General features: G+C 38.8%; 1 protein-coding gene across 15 annotated transcripts in view; it reads right to left on the bottom strand.

The window, feature by feature from the left end:
- Window positions 1–248: 248 nt before the first annotated feature.
- Window positions 249–17,511, bottom strand: part of LOC145516659 (uncharacterized) — a 165,957-nt gene continuing 148,694 nt past the window's right edge. For 3 of the 15 annotated variants that reach the window (XR_014061605.1, XR_014061604.1, XR_014061611.1), the window contains 3 exons: window positions 11,414–11,528; window positions 8,209–8,323; window positions 249–406 (listed from right to left, as the gene is read on the bottom strand). Coding sequence is in view for 1 of the 15 variants with exons in the window: in XM_081518060.1 (XP_081374186.1) it covers window positions 370–406 (37 nt within the window). In the remaining 14 variants the exon portion in view is untranslated. Of the gene's footprint in view, window positions 407–5,028; window positions 5,092–8,208; window positions 8,324–11,413; window positions 11,529–16,933; window positions 17,116–17,511 lie in introns of all 15 variants that reach the window. The other 12 variants (XR_014061602.1, XR_014061600.1, XR_014061606.1 and 9 more) reach the window with 6 other exon arrangements.

The raw sequence follows: 17,511 nt of genomic DNA, 5'->3' as shown, positions 1-17,511 counted from the left end.
TCTCTGGTATTAGCTCCAGCTCTCTTTTGTACATTTCCTCTTAGCTACTTGGCAGGCACTTTAAAGAATGTTCCAAACTGAACTCATTATTACCTTCTTCCCTCTGTGCCCTGTTTCTGTAAATAGCACCACTACTTAACAGTTGCCCACGCCAGACACACCGTGTTCATTTTCAACTCCGCTCTTCCTTCATTCTCCTATTCTTTGTGCTGTATAGCGGCTGGACCGGAAGCAATGAAAAGACAAGATCAGACTTAGCTTATATTTGTGTTTCAAACTCTCACACCGTAGGCTTTTAAAAATTTGTTTTTGGGGCCTTCCTTGGAAGTCTTGTGCTCTCAAAGCTGGGGGCACGGCTTTGATCCCTGCTCAGGGAACTAAGATCCCAAGTGCTACATGGTGTGACCTATTAAAGAGAGAGAGAAGAAAACAAAAATCAGGTGTTGAATTAATCTCTTAATCACCAAACAGTCAATTTCTTTCCTCTGTAAAAACTCTTCCGTAGCTTTCCATTGGTTCGCAAATAACTGTAAAATATTTGTCAGACCATGCACAACTCTCTCTGTTTTAACTTTGTCTAAAGACTGACAGATTACATGCAATGTACCAATGTCTCCCATCCTTCACATCTCTCATCCTGCTTGTCTCTATCCAGGGTCTATTGTTTTCCTCTTCCCACATGACCCTTTCCCATGGATTTTGTGTGATAATCCCCACTCATCCTTCCAGATTAGACTCACTGGTCATCTGCAGGAAGGCTCTCCAGGTCCCTCCCTGTTCATTAGAAGTTGGCTGTTGTCTTTTGCAATACTTCATCGATGCTGAGATTGTTTGCCAAGTGCATTTAGCCCTTTCCAGATTATATACACCATGGTGGCAAGACTGTATTTGTTGATGTTTTCTGGTGTCTTAGTTTGGTACTTGGAACATGGCAGAGGAGAAATGATCATCCAACCAAACTAAAGGTGACCCCTCAGTGTAACTGAGTGTAACTGAGAAACCTCAGAACACTTTCTGTATCCATGCAAACAGAAGGGGGCCTTTTATTTGTTCCATTGGACTTTTCCCAAACCTAAGGAAGTGAAACCCCACAGGCCCTTCTCCGGGGACATACACCCCTTCCCCACCACTCCCCACCTGTGTCCACCCACTTCTTGTTTGTGGAAAAGATTTAGCCTCCTAGGCCTTCCCTGAGTTCCAAAGAACAGATTTAAACTGAGAAACCAAAGTGAGAAAATGCAGAAACAAAGGAAAGCAATCACACAAGACAATGTAATGATGGTTTAGACATAAAACAAAGTCAAGGATCCTTTGTTCCTCAAGGCCTATAGATACTATCCTGAATCATATCCTTGAGATGTTTTGCAGTTTCTAAAACCCTCATCAGGTGGAAGGAGTTAACAGCATGCTGACCACCAGAACCTAGATCCCAAACTGTTAGAACCGGAAGCTTGATGACATTAACACCTGAAATACCACTCTGTTACTTCAACACCAGCAAATCAGAAGGATGTCCACAAATTGACCAATCACCCTATGACTCTCTCCCTCACCTTGCCTTTAAAGTGTCTATCCATAGATGATGAATGGATAAAGAAAATGTGGAATACTACTCAGTGATGAAAAAGAAAGAAATTTTACCACTTGCTGCAACATGGTTAGATTTGGAGGGGATTAGACTGAGGGAAATAATTCAGACAGAGAAAGACAAAGACTCTATGATATCCTTTATATGTGGGATCTAAAAAAGATACAACATGCTAGTGAATGATACAAGAAAAGAAGTGGACTCACAGATATAGAGAACAAAGTAGTGGTTACTGGTGGGGAGAGGGGAGGGGAGAAAGGGGAGTTAAGATAGGATTATATGAAATCATGTATGTGAGACTTTTGAAAACTGTAAAGCAGTAAAGAATTGAAAGACTCTTTTAGTCAATAAAAGTAAATACAATAAAATTAAAGGCAAAAACAGAAATCCCTTCCCTGGAAGTTGTCAGGAAGTTTGAGTTTTTAAGAGTGACCTGCCCATTCTTGCTTGGCACCACATTGGGTGCCCTGCAAAATTTGGGATTGTTTTGTGTGCTGAAAGAACAAAGGGAGAGGACAGTTCTCTGGTGTAAAAATCCCCCTGGCTCTGGATTTGCATTGCACCTAAGGCAAGGACATTGCTCTTATCAGTTCCCTAGACAAAAAGAAGCTGCATTTGACTGCTCCCAGCCATCTGGGGACAGCACTAAGGTGTACCTTTTGTCTTACAAGTCACAGAAAGAATGTGCAAACAACTCCAGAGACAGCTGTAAGACCCTTGACATATTTCGCTTAAAATAAGAAAACCCCAGAATGATCATTGTGATCAGTGATTGTAATACCTCTATGTGCATGTTGATGTTGAGAAAAAACAAATGACCCACAATAAAATCAAGCAATATACTACTTAATTTCTCTCTTTCCTTTTTGAAATTTAGGTAGGTGGAGAATTACAAAGAGGCAACCTATGAAAGATAAGCAGCCACATCACTGTATGATTTCAGAAAATCTGGAAGAAGGCCTGATGGCAATGACATCAGGAGAGAATATAATATTGGCTAAGTTATTACTTGGATGTAAGCATTAGGTTGTTTAATGCATTCATCATACAATTAGGTGTCATTAAAAATCTCTGGAGCAGACATTGATGATTACAGTATAATGAAGAAAGAGAGATGGTAGAGGGAAGATTATAGACTCTTGAAGGAAGTTGCTTTCTTAAATTTAATAAGGAATTTAATAAGGTACCCAAGGGTACTGTATTCAGACTTTCCAGTTATATTCTTTCTTTAAACATGAGGGCCTAGAAGTTAGGTGAATTTGAATTACTACTATTTGTAAACGAGGAAAACTTGCAAAATCGGGTGCTTGCAAAATTCCTATTGTGTTTCCTTTTTCCCTACTTTTCCTTTCACCCTAGTAAAAAGGGGGTGAAAGTCCAACTTCCAAATCATCTTGAAATAGGGCGTTTTCGTCATTAAGAGCTACCCTCCCACTCCACAATAATAGAATTAATTTACTCAAAACCTGTGACTCATTAACTTCTTTAAGGCAAAAACTTCCTATGCTAGCCTATTGTCCTGTTTTCTGGGATAGAAAATAATACATAATCCTTTGATCCATAGTTAATTACAAGGGAATAGAATTCATTTTTGCCCTGAAAATGTTGATACTGGGGAAAAGGGGATATAGATTTTTTTTTTTTCCTATCTTCTTTCTTTTTGTATAAGGAAAGAAGCTGGCAGAAATAAATGAACCACACAATTGTCTATGAACAAATCAGACTTCTGAAATTAATGAGATCTCTCCATGAAGAACTTTCTCTGAGGCCAGGCTTAGGCTCTGGGAAAAAAAAAAAGAAAAAAGAAAGCTTGCAGAGCTTTAAAGATGAAAACTGTTTCCTCCGCATGGTAAAGCAGAAAAGGATTCACCCCGCAACATTTCCCCAGAGTCCTCCCTAATAAGATAAAGTCAGCTGAAAATCACTTTGCTCAGCATGGACTATGACTTTTGAAAGGCTTATTGAAATTAATCAGTACATTTCTGTCTTATACCATCTTTATGTTTTACACATAAGAATGTTCATTAGGACCACGTGAGGAAGAGATGGTTTCCCACACAGAGGGTGCTGGCAGTCTTGGCAGGTGTCACTTTCTTACAAGGTGGGCTGACACAGCCTGAAAGCAGCTCATCTGAAAGGTCTTGTATGTTGCTGTTGCCGCCGTACTTGATGAATGGAGCTGACAAGCCTCTGTGTTGCCTACTTTCTTCATTCTGGGTTATTCTGCTCTGGATTATTTCAGGCAGGCTTTCAAGCCGGCATAAAAGACTGAATGACCACACTGCAAGGCAGAAATTAAAGGGAGCAGCCGGGATAGAATGTATTGTGTGCTGGACATTACACAAACCACCAGGAAAACAGCATATGCCTTTGTGGGAGACCCCAGTGGTTCTTTCTAGCCCTGGGGTTTTCATGGTTGACTTTGAGATTCCATCACAAATGACCTTGTCCTTTTTATTTCAGCCACGTCTGCTTTTCTCATCTATTAGAGTGTCATCTTTTAGAGGTTTGGGATGTCTCTGGGCTTCTTCAGCCTTGCCATAGAACTTTGTTCAGTGCTTTGAAGAAAGGAAATACTCAATAGAACTTGAGAAATTGGATTGTAAAGTGAATGATGGAAATGATACGTAAACTCTTGTCCTACAGCAAGATAGTCCAAGATTTTCTTTCACTTTTGACATTTAAGTAAAATACTTAAGATCACTTTTCATGTTTATGTGTAAGCTTTCCTCTCTTTAATTCCTATATTTTTGAAAAAGTTTTTTTCTGGCATCTGTAGTTTCTCTTTCCTCTACTTTTCTTAGGTGAGTTAATACATTTATAGTGAGGCTTTATGTCTCTTCTAGTAAATTCATTTCCATTCTAGGTTTAGAATTGGAATCAATTTACTAGATCCTCATTTGCCAGTTCCTAAGTTTTTGCGGTTTTCCTAAATTGTTAATTCCTCTTTTCCTGCTTCCTCAGTTTTTGCGATTTTCTTATGTAGTCTGGGTCTATTTCTTAAGAATGAGGTGGCAGAGATAATGTTATGTGTTCACCAAATGTCATTTGATTTTTCCTCTTCCTTGGGTATATGGCAAATACACTTCCCAGGCCCTCTCAGTTATGTAGAGGCAGTTGATGGATCCTGGCTAATGAAATGTGAAAGCAAACAACATGTGTCAGTTCTGGACTGAGACTGTGAGAAACCCTCGTAGGAATTTTTTTTGGTCAGTTTCATCCCTGCTGTGCAGAATATGGAGGCCTCATGTTGATATGGAACAGCCTCAAGATCAAAGTCACTTGAATGGCTAGGTTGCTGTGTGGAGGAGGATGGCCTGGTCTCACTGCAGACTTTGCATCTCTTTTGTTAAACAACTAAGATTACTGGGTTGTTCCTTACACAGCATAAGCCCAGCCTATTCTAGCTGATACTGAAAGGATGTAGTAGTAATGCTTACCTACTCCTCTGTGAGCATCTCTGTTTCATCACTGGTGATCACATGGGCCATACACAAGAGTCTCTTAAAAAAAAAAACAACTGCTTTTTAAAAATAAGCATCAACTTTATTGAGACTTCACTAGTTTTACATGCACTGATTCATATTTGATTCTATGCAATTTTATTTTTATCACACATGCAGATTTGTGTAGCTGTTGTCACAGTTCATATACAGAATCGGTGGATTGCAAGGATCCCTCATGCCATCCTTCCACAGCCACAGTCATCTTCCTCCCTCCCTTATTGCTCTCTCACCATTGGTAACCACTAATCTGTCCTTCATTTCTTCTTCTTTGTCATTTCAAGAGTGCTATGTGATGGAATCATACAGGATACAAACTTTTTGAAATGCTCTTTTTTTAATTGCAGTATAATTGACACTATATTAGTTCCAGGTACGTAACATAGTAACTCGACATTTCTGTACGTGACAAAAGATTCACAATATGTCTAGTTACCATCTGTCACCATGCTGCTGCTTAGTCACTTCAGTTGTGTCTGACCCTCTGTGACCCCATGGACCATGGCCCGCCAGGCTCCTCTGCCTATGAGATTCTCCAGGCAAGAATAGTGGAGTGGGTTGCCATTTCCTTCTCCAATGATAAAGTAAGAAGTGAGTGAAGTGAAGTTGCTCTGTTGTGTCCAACTCTCTGTGACCCCATGGACTGTAGCCTACCAGGCTCCTCCGTCCATGGCATTTTCCAGGCAAGAGGACTGGAGTGGGTTGACATTTCCTTCTCCAATCTGTCACCATACAAAGATACTAAAATATTATCAACTATATTCTCCATGCTGTAATTTCATTCCTGTGGCTCATTTATTTTGTAACTATGTAAACAACAATTTTGAGCTGAGAATCCTAGTTTTTTTTTTTTTTTGGATAGGAGGCTCCTAATTTCTCATTTGTCTCCTAGTTCCATTCAACCAAAGGGTAAAGTAGAATAAGGTATATCTTGAAGACAAGGTGCCACGTTGGAAAAAAATAATCATGTTGAAATAAGATTGCCCTGGATAAGACTCCCAGTCTGTCTCTTATTACCTCTATTTATTTGAGCTTTGTAATTTACTTTCTGAGTCTCAGTTACCTCATCATTAAAATGAGTATAATAATCTCTACTTTACTACTTTGTAGATTTGGTGAGATAATGTACCAGCATATGCATCATTCATAATAAAACTCATTGGGTTTTGTTTTCACCATTAACAGGCTGTGTGACCTTGAGAGAGATACTTCACTTTTGTGAGCATGAGGGGTTTTTTTGTTTTAATGTAGAAGCAATACCTACCTCCCCCTATAGTAAGGATTAAGGAGAGTGTATATGTTCTGTGTTGGCTGGCACATGCTAAATTCTCAATAAATCATGATTCCTGTCATGACTTGATGAGGAGACTCATTGGGATTCACTCTTCATACTGGTATCACCAGGGCTTAGTCTCTGATTAAGAGCATGATGCGTTTCTCTGACCCAAGGCCCCATGTGGAGCCAGTTTCCTTTTGCTGTTCAGAATGGTGGTGCAACTGTTGTGCTTAAGCCCCATTGTGCAATGTTTTTATGGATAGCTTTTCACGATCATTTTGGATTCTGCCTGGGGAGAAATAGGCTTCAAGTATATTCTCATTCTGGGATTATGATGTCATAGAGATAAAACCTATTTTGGATTTTCCTGGGCTTTTCATGAAAACTTACACATTGTCTACTTTTGTACTTTCACTAGTTAGTTTTCCAAACCAACCTAATCTATTTTTACTAAAAAAAAAAAAAAAAAAAAAACAGCTACACATACAATGGAAATGTGAGATAGTTTGTTCTCCTGAGTCTGCTGCCAGCCTTTCCATTCTTGATGTTTTAGGCAGTCAAGTTCATTAGAGAAGATTTGAGAAGTGGAAGCACAAATACCAAGCTGGAATCTTGCATACATTATCTTGCAGTGATTCACAGTACAATAAACAGCAGTTAATGAAGAGTCTCAGAGCAGAGATACGGTTTTATGATTTGCTCTATACAACTCATTAAAAAAAAAGATATCTTTATTGCTTCTTCTATTCATCTAGCCCCTTTGCATTTATGTCTTTTTGTTGTTGTTATTGTTCAGTTGCCCAGTTGTGTCCAACTCTTTGCAACCCCATGGACTGCAGCATGCCAGGCCTCCCTGTCCCTCACCATCTCCCAGAGTTTGCCCAAGTTCATGTTCATTGCATTGGTGATGCCGTCCAGCCATCTCATCCTCTGACGCCCTCTTCTCCTTCTGCCCTTGATATTTCCCAGAATTGGGGACTTTTCCAATGAGTCATCTGTGCACATCAGTTGACCAAAATATTAGAGCTTCAGCTTCAGCATCAGTCTTTCCAGTGAATATTCAGGGTTGATCTCCCTTAAGATTGACTGGTTTGATCTCCTTGCTGTCCAAAGGGACTTTCAGGAGTCTGCTCTAACACCACAGTTTGAAGGCATCAGTTCTTTGGCATTCTGCCTTCTTTATGGTCCAGCACTCACAATCGTATGTGACCACTGGGAAAGCCATAGCCTTGACTGTACAGACCTTTCTCGGCAGAATAATGTCTCTGCTTTTCAACACACTGTCTAGGTTTGTCATCACTTTCTTGCCAAGAAGCAATCATCTTATGATTTCATGACTGCATTCACCATCCACAGTGATTTTGGAGCCCAAAAAGAGGAAGTCTGTCACTACTTCCACCTTTTCCCCTTCTATTTGCCATGCAGTAATGGGACCAGATGCCATGATCTTAGTTTTTTTAATATTTAGTCTTAAGATGACTCTTTCACTCTCCTCTTTCACCCTCATCAAAGGGTGAAAGCCTCATCAAGAGGCTTTTATGTCATTTAGGATTCTTCAAATTTTATGAGTGATATTGGCCCACATTATCTTGTGTTCCAGATGGATTAAGATGTAACTGGAGGGACTTCCCTGCCAATCCAGTGGCTTAAGAATCTTATTGCCAGTGCAGGGGATGTGGGCTCAATCCCTAAGATCCCACATGGCATAGGGCAATGAAGCCCACACCACAACGAGATAGAAGCCCACACACCACAATGAAAGATCCACATGTTGCAACTATAAGACCCAACACAGCCATAAATAAATATATAAATAAATATTTTTTCAAAAAAAGATGTACCTGGATTCTCTTAAATCTCCATGACTAACTCTTTTGCCAGCTTCCTACACTTTAGGCCTTCCACTTCTCAGGAGCTCCAGCCCCCTCTGACTGTCCTGGTCAACTCGCCAGCAGTCTGTTGAAGGAAATCATTTTAAGTTTGTAATGACTTTATCACAGACTAAATAAGTGCATGAATTTGAGCAAGAGAGTCACCTCTTGGTGTATTTCCTCATCTGTAAAGTAATGATATTTGACTGGATGACATATTATAAAACCATTCAAGGGTGAGGATTGTATGGCTAACCAGAAATCATGTCAAGAGCATTAGGGCTTTAAATAGAAGACCAGAAGGAGGTGATGCTGAATTTAACTAAATAATTAATTTCCTGTGGTAGACTGTATTATAATGTTTGCAAATGTTTGTTGAACACATTCCATATGCATGTCACTGTGCATTAGGGTGGAACAAAAAAAATGCAGCAGACGTTGTTCCTACCCTGAAGGAGTTTTCAATTCAGTAGTGGAGACATGTTTATAAGTAACATTATGTCATAGGATTAAATGAAATTAGCTAATGTCATAATGGAGTCACAATCAGCACAATGGCTGGCATATGTCCATTTTAGTTAGCTAGATTTTGGTAGACAATTACAGCTGCTTACCGCATCAAAGTTAGGATCATTTTTGGAGAGGAAAACAATGCCTGAAATAATTGCCAGCATTCTATTTGGAGAATTGAGGTCTACTTGTTATTGCAAAGAGAATGTTTTATGTATTCTCTAGCAAAGCATTAAAACCCAACACATCCTCCATTTTGAATTTTCCAAGAAGCAAAGATGATACATTCAAGATAAAAGGAGGTAATTTAGTGGCTTTAAACAACCATTTCAGTTTGCTTGCAGTTGTGTGTGGGTCACTGATTTAAGAAGAACTCATCTGGGCAGGTCATCTTTATCCACATGAGATCATGTGGGGACCTGCTTCTACAATGCTTCTTCATGAAGTATCACTTCATCTCCTTGTTCTTTATCTTTCTCCATATGCTATATCATTTTTCAAGATCTCTCTGTGTAGTTTGAGCTCCTCATGGCCAAATGGTCTTGAGTAGTTTTACTTTTTATCTGGTGGCTGGATTCTAAGAGGGCAAAACATTAAACATTCTCTCAAAGGTTAGGTCCAGGAACTAGCTTAACTTCACTTATATTTTATTCCATTAGCCAAAGCTGTCATGGAGAACATTCCTCTAGATGGAAAGAGTATCAAAGAATTGAGGTCATCTTTCATCTGCCATACACTTTGAGGCATGTGGTCTAATGTGAAATCATAATGCCATGATTTTCATATGCTTGGTTTTTATGAGAAGGAAACAAATAGTCCAAACAACTTTCTTAACAGCATTTAACTGGCATTTTGAATGAGGCAATTCTTTGCATGGGTGTCTGGTAAAAGTCATAGGGTATTTCATATCCATCATCCACTAAAATGCCATTGATGCCTTTACCCACATCATTGGACAATAAAAACACAATCTAAAACATTTCAGAACTCTCGGTGGTGGAGCAGACAGTACTTCTTCCAGACAAAAACCATAGACCTAATGTCTGTGGTAAGATGGTAGATTTCCTAGTGAGGTTATAATCAGGTTACTGTGTGGGCTTATGCATGTATGTGCATGCTTGGTTGCTTTAGTCACATCTGACCCTTTGTGACCCCATGGACTGTAGCCCACCAGGCTCCTCTGTCCCTGGGATTCTCCAGGCAAGAATACTGGAGTGGGTTGCCGGACCCTTCTCTATGGGATCTTCCCCACCCAGGGATTGAACTCAGGTCTTCTGCATCTTCTGCATCGCAGGTAGATTCTTTACTGCTAAGCCACCAGGGAAGCCCCTGTGTGGGCTGTATAGATGTAGGTAATAATAAAATGACTAGTGTCTGTTCTATTTCAAGCCATACAACTCAAAGTTCTTACTGAGTACCTAGATCCTCTGTGCTTCTGTTAATGCAAGTCGTTGCAGAACTGTAGAAACATGTAATATGCACACTGCCTTCAAGCAGGAGCTAACATTATTGGAGACATATTATTTAATCTTCAATGAAAAACATGTTATGCCACTTTCAATATGAAAAATACATTTATTTTAGGATATTAGAAAACGTAGAAACCTAAAGAACACCCACAACTTGGATTGTGCAATTCAGATATACCACCGTTGACATTTTGATGGGTCTCATTCCAGCTTTTAATACGTGTATCTGTATGGAAGGATTTGATATATATGTAACCATGTATATAATAGATAACATATAGTACTTTGTAATACTTTATAATAGAGATATGCTGTTATATATCGGAGAAGGCAATGGCAACCCACTCCAGTACTCTTGCCTGGAAAATCCCACGGACGGAGGAGCCTGGTAGGCTGCGGTCCATGGGGTCACAAAGAGTCGGACTCGACTGAGCGACTTCACTTTCACTTTTCACTTTCAAGTATTGGAGAAGGAAATGGCAACCCACTCCAGTGTTCTTGCCTGGAGAATCCCAGGGACGGCAGAGCCTGGTGGGCTGCCGTCTATGGGGTCGCACAGAGTCAGACACGACTGAAGCGACTTAGCAGCAGCAGCTGTTATATATAGTACTGTCTATAATATGTTTTTGCTAAGTCTTATTACTGAAAAACACTAGAGTTAATTTTAAAACAAAATATTACTTAAATGAAGTGTTAAACAGAATCAAAGGGTAAAAACATGTATGGAGATGCTGACCAGAGTTAGTGAGGAAGACTTCATATAGTAACTGAAGCTTCACCAGGAGCTTGAAGAATGAATTGAATTAGGATTAACAAGTCTCAATCAATAATTTCATGGTAAGAAATGGACATAATATAATTAAAAGACAGCCTGGTTTTTATCTTTTTTTTTTTTCTAATTTTGGTAAATATGATAAGGTCTTAAAAGTTTTAACAAGTTTTGAATTTGAAAATGGTAATACAGTCAAGAGACACTGAGAAAGTAGGAAAAGGCATCGGTTCTTAAAAAGCTCTCTTAAAGGGTCGGACACTACTTAGTGATTAAACCACCATCAACCAAAGATGCCATTAAAATCTGCATAGGATCTAAATAAACCCATAGAGATAGTCAATGACAGCTGTGATATATTGGTCCTACAGGGAATGGTGGCGTGGGAATTTCAGAAGTTGGTGAGCAAGGAAATAATACAAGATACCTTCTAAAGAACACATTGTTCACAGTGAGATCAGCTCCAGAATTTCTGTATTTCTTTCTCTTCCCCAAAGTGAAAGGAACCAAGCTTTCTCTTACTGCTTTCAGTTTACTGCTTGCTATGTGGTAAAGAAGATGAGATAGTTATTACCAACCACCTTGGCAGTAAAATTTATATTCTAAACAATATTAATATATTTTCTAATATTACTCATAGTATATGTAACTGAAATTACTCATATGCTAATAAAAGAAAAATAATACAAATAAATGTAAAGTTGCATGAGGGCAGAAACTTTATTTTGTTCTCTCTCCTAACCACTCAAGTTATTAGCATAATGTTGAATGCCTGATTACATGAATGAATGATTCCATATTGAGAAGCATGTATTTCCTTATGAAAATTGGGAGAAGAAATAAATGGCATGAACAAAAATAAGGAATTACTTCTACAGCAAATGTTAATTTTTGCCTAAGACCTGTCTAGTAAAATGCTGTTTTATATTATTACAACTTGATTGAGTATACCCTACCTGACAGCAAATCTAGGAAATCTTTATATAAGCAAAGCAAACTTAAGATTCTCACCTATTTCTGTGGTTCATTTAGCTGTAATTTATTTAAGACAATATTTTAAAAGTGACTGAAAGATTATTTTGTTAAAATTTGAGAGTGCATGATTGTTATTAAAATTCATGCTCTTATATAAAGTAGAAAGCCAGAAAATGGTAGGTAGAGAAACAATCCATTATTTTAAACAACACTCAGTATAAGGTAAATTAGATCCTAAGCACTTATAAATACTTGTTATTGAATGAAGAAAATGGTTTGCTTGTATTATATCAAAATGAAGTTGAGTCAGCAGGATAAGAAAAGGTGATTTCTAAAAGAAATAAGCATATTAAAAGAATAATTTTAGTTCATACTTATAAACTTTTTATTAAAAAAATAACCATTGCAAAATAACTAGGATAGACTCATAATGGTGAATGAACCAATGAATCCTGGTCAAATGAAAAGATGTCTCTTAGTTAATTGGAAATTTTAATCCTTCACTTGATAAAGTCAATATTTTAAGTAATGTTGTTATTCTAAGCATTAGGAACTGCAAGCAGAGCCACTATTTACAGATAACAGTGGTTAAATTTTAGTGGTTGTGAGAAGCAGTTGGGAAAGTTGTTAAAAGTCTGATTTCTGGTCCTTCACACTAAAGGATGCTCATTTAGCAAGTATGGGGTCAGCTTCCTGAACCTGCGTCTATAATTTGTATTTTAGGTGATTGTTGGGCAGGTGATCTGCAGTCTGCAACTTGGAAAAACATTTCTTAGAAGGTTTGCTGCTTTGTCCCTGCTCAGAAGATTCAAACTGTAAGTAATTCATGGGCCCTAGGTACTGTTATTTGGGGGAGGGGGCATTTTTGTTATAGCTTCTGGGCATTCTTTTGGGGTTGGCCTTTCAACTAAATTAAATTCCCCTAAAATCCTCTTTGCCTCTCTGAAATAACTGCTCATTTGTAGAACTAGAGAGGTTGTTTCCTACCTGTGGGAAAATAACTACCCTTACCCACTTGAGCCTTATGTTCACAAGTGAGACTGATCTGAAAATTCCTTTCTTGTGTACTCTTTACAGGGTTTTAATAGCCATGTTACATATGTCTTTCTTCCCTTTCTGTGCTACAGAGCAGACTAAATTGCCTTAGAATTAACTGCTTTTAAAAGTTTGTAAAATCCCCCTATGATACAATGTGGACCTGATCATTTTGATAAAGGGGAGACTAGATCTTTGAGCAATTCCTCTGTTTTTCTTTTATTTGTATTTGACCTCATTGGCTATTTTTATCACTGCTAGAGTAAATTTTACATTTTTGAAAACTGTAGATTTCATTTGTGTGTTCATTTTTTTTTGTTTGTGCCAGATTCAGTAAGCTAGTTCCATATGCTTCTTTGAATTTTATCTATATTTGTGACTATCACACCCTGTTTCTTATTTTGTGTATTTTTTTTCATATCTCACTCTTTTCCCCTTCAATTAGCTTATAGGTGAGCCATGTAAAAAAATGGCAGCAAGTAATTGAAATAAAATAATTTTTAAAATTAGAAAAATAATTTAAGATAGGTTTCAAAAAATTAGAAATAAAACGGGTTTCCTCGAAGATGGGAAGAGTGTATACAAATAGACGTATGAATCTGCCATTTCACATTCCAGTTAATCTTTTAGTGTCCTTGACAAATGGGGCTTGTTCTAATGCAGTTATACAATACTTACATGGAAATATAAATAAAGAATGCAGTTCTAGTTTACTAATAGTGTATGTGATTTAAAAACTTAGCTTTAATTTTTAACACTGATGTGTTGCTGTTGCTGTTCAGTTGGTAAGTCATGTGTTACTCTTTGTGACCCCATGATCGGCAGCACAGCAGGCTTCCCTGTCCTTCACTATCTCCCACACTGTTGTAAGAATTACCAAACTGTGACAAAGAAATAAGGTGAGCAAATGCTGTTGGAAAGATGGTTCCAATAGACTTGCTTGGAGAGGTCTGCCACAAACCTTCAATTTGTAAAAAATGAAATATCTGCAAAGCACAAAATGAAGCACAATAAAATGAGATATGCCTGCATCTTCCATATTGAATTGGATTAAACTTTTTCAAATGTTTAGAGATTTGTTAAAAATCTCCTAAACATAGAGTCGAGGGTTGAGATCAGGAAATATGGCAGAATGAGGTGGATAAGATAGCAGTGAGTTGTGTTCCATACACGTTAGTGTCAGGTGGTCAGTTTGTCGTCACCACACTCTTCCTAAATCTTAAATATGAGTGTTACCTGTCATCATTTTGTTGAGTTGTCTGGAAAGAAGGAGAAGCAATATAGTATTAAGTGTCTTAATTATACTGGGTAATGTTAATCACATTTCACTTATTTTATTCTAATAGCTATAATTCTAATAGTCTTATGGGGGTGGAAATGTGGAGAAATTGAGAAGATACTTGGTCTTCTTTGTGTATAAAAGAAAAATACTCTTGTTTGCAAAGCTCATTTGTGGCACTAGAGAGGTCATTTCCTACCTGTAGGTTTGTGATGGATTGAAGGCAGAATTCTAATAACTTTTTCAACACATGTTGACACCTGTAGTCTTTTCTTTCCCAAGGTGAGTAGGGGGTGGGCTCTAGTTATGTGCAGAATTGCTATGAAGATGCCCTCTGTCATAATAGGTGCCAGGGGCACAGCTAGTGCTCAATAACTAATGGATAATGATAGGATATATTCACACCTTGGAAATGAGGTGGTGAATTTTTTGAATTTCCTGATAGAGTTCAGCACAATGAGAATCCCCACAGAGGTACATGGGGTTGAGAATCTGTCCCAGCGATAGCAGGTGATGACAGGCGACTCTGTTTCAATATGTTTTGGACAGAAAATCACAGCTTTGGTCTGCCGAAGCTGCTGAGTTGTCATCACTTATACACCGGTGGTGTTACAGACTTGTGGAATATGTCATTCTGAAAGGATTTAGAAAGCCAGAGAGTGACTCTTATCCCACATGACATTGGCATCCCCTGGCATTGAAAATTAAATGTATGAAGTGAGAACTTCTCCAAAAACAGTAACACAAACGTAACTATGAGGGCAGTAAGAAAATGGTGCTGTTTTCCAAGTTGAAGCTAGAAAGAAAGAGGTTTGATCTCATGTATAGCAACTGAAATAACTATAAAAGTATAGACAGACCATGTTTGGGGTGAACTTAATCCTATTTAAATTTTCTAATAATTTCAGATTCTTTTAAAAAATTGTTTAGTAGAGAATGAGGGGAAGGGATAGTTAGAGAGTTTGGGATCGACATGTCCACACTGCTATATTTAAACTGGATAACCAACAAGGACCTACTGAATAGCACAGGGAACTCTGCTCAAAGTTATAAGGCAGCCTGGATGGGAAGGGAGTTTAGGGGAGAATGAATACATGCATATGTATGCCTGAATCCCTTTGCTGTCCACCTAAAACTATCACAACATTGTTAATGAGCTATGCTGCTGCTGCTGCTAAGTTGCTTCAGTTGTGTCCGACTCTGTGCGACCCCATAGACGGCAGCCTACCAGGCTCTCCCATCCCTGGGATTCTCCAGGCAAGAACACTGGAGTGGGTTGCCATTTCCTTCTCCAATGCATGAAAGTGAAAAGTGAAAGTGAAGTCGCTCAGTCATGTCCGACTCTTTGTGACCCCATGGACTGCAGCCTACCAGGCTCCTCCAACCATGGGATTTTCCAGGCAAGAGTACTGGAGTGGGGTGCCATTGCCTTCTCCGGTTAATGAGCTATACCCCAAAATAAAAGTTAAACAATTGTTTTAATTGACAGTTGGAGTTGGATTCCAGACTCATTGTTACTCTGCAGAAAAAAGTGAAATTGTATTAGTACTCCAGTGTATTGGAGAGCTTTAAGAGTGACTCTGAGTTAGTCATTTTGAATTTCTCCATAAACACTACAAAGTCTGTTAGTATTTAGTGGGACTCATCCAATAGTAGGGCTTCACAGGTGATTCAGTGGTGAAGAATCCGCCTCCCAATGGCCAATGCAGGAGACGCAGGTTCTATCCCTGGTTTGGGAAGATCCCCTGGAGTAGGAAATGGCAACCTGCTCCAGTATTCTTGCCTGGAAAATTCCATGGACAGGATCCTGCTGGGCTACAGCCCATGGGACTGCAAGGAGTCTGACATGACTGACTAAACATTCACACGCATCCAATATTGTGTGAAAAGTGAAAGTAACCCCATCAGTTTGGGGGTTTATGTTTTCCCACTTGTATGCCCCAACAGCAGCTCATTTCCAGGGAGTGAGGTGAGGACAGATAGGACCATTCCACCTGCCCAGGGCCTCGCCGAGTCATCTTGCTGAAGTCAGAGAGTCATAGCAGCTAAACCCTTCCTACGCCAAGTGAGTTACTGCTTGACCATTCAGTCCTGGTCAGTGTGGGGGTCCTGCCTGACCTGAAGGTCTGTTGTCTATGCGTTAGGAAAAAGGCAGAGTCAGCTGAGTAGACATTCCAGGTTGTGCTGACCTGTGATCCTAAGATTTGAACATTGGATTTTTTTAAAAAAAATAATGATTTCCTGTCTGATCTTTTCCTAGTATACATTTTCCTCTGTTCAAATTTGCCCCAGTTCCTTGCTGAAAACAACTGCTTTCCTGAACCCCATGTTGGGGTAAGCCTAACTTTCACAAGCCATATTCCTTTGTTTTGGGCATTGTGTAGCACTCTTTGAAAATGCTTTCCAGTAGTTGGAGACAGTTTAATTATTTGACCAGTACGATTTCAGCCCCTCAGTAGATTTTGTGTTGCCTTATGAAAATGCAGTTTCACTATCCTGTTGCAAGGTTGTGAGTTTATCACAGTCCCAAGTATTTAGATAGACACTGAAAATATAGTCAGTTAAGCCAAGTGTGATGTGTCTTAATGACAACATTGATTCAATTATTCAGCTTCCATTTCCTTTCTCTAGGATGTGAGTAGATTTTTAAAAATTTACCTTGGTTGATTTCTGGTCCTCTGAAGACAGTGTCTGTGATTAAACTTCATCCTCCCTTTCCCAGATCCAGTGTCTACCTCGAATTTGTTCCCGGTGAGTAACGGCAAGTTCACAGTCTCAGATTTTTCCTTCTTGCATTTCTCAAAACTGCTTTCTCTTCTTTCTGTATGTCTTAGGGTTTTCTTTGGGCATGCATTTGAGAGTTTAGGGTTTTGTCTTAAGATCTTTGGATTGGAATCTTTAAGTTCTTGTCAAGTATCACCCAGAAGCTAGCAGCCCTGCCTTTCCATGCTGGTCCATCAGCAGCATCAGTTAGTGTAGACGCCAGTCTCATCTTTTTTCCCAGAAGGATCACTGAAATAGCTTGTACCAGTGTGCATGCTGAGAGATGTACCCTGCTGGACTCTACCTCCCGAGTTGACTTTTCAGGCTTAGAAAAGCCCTCCAACATTCCACACTATATTACCCATTTGCAAAATATTGACCAGTCAAAAAATGAATCAAGTTTGTAAATAAACAGTGGATGAGTTTCTGTGACTATGTCATCCTCTTCCTTATGAGTTTTCAGATGTTAGCCA

The sequence above is a fragment of the Giraffa tippelskirchi genome, chromosome 8 (assembly GCF_054371585.1).
Source record: "Giraffa tippelskirchi isolate mGirTip1 chromosome 8, T2T-mGirTip1v1.2.pri, whole genome shotgun sequence".
Classification (NCBI taxonomy): Eukaryota; Metazoa; Chordata; class Mammalia; order Artiodactyla; family Giraffidae; genus Giraffa; species Giraffa tippelskirchi.
This window is presented reverse-complemented; position numbering and strand designations above follow the sequence as displayed.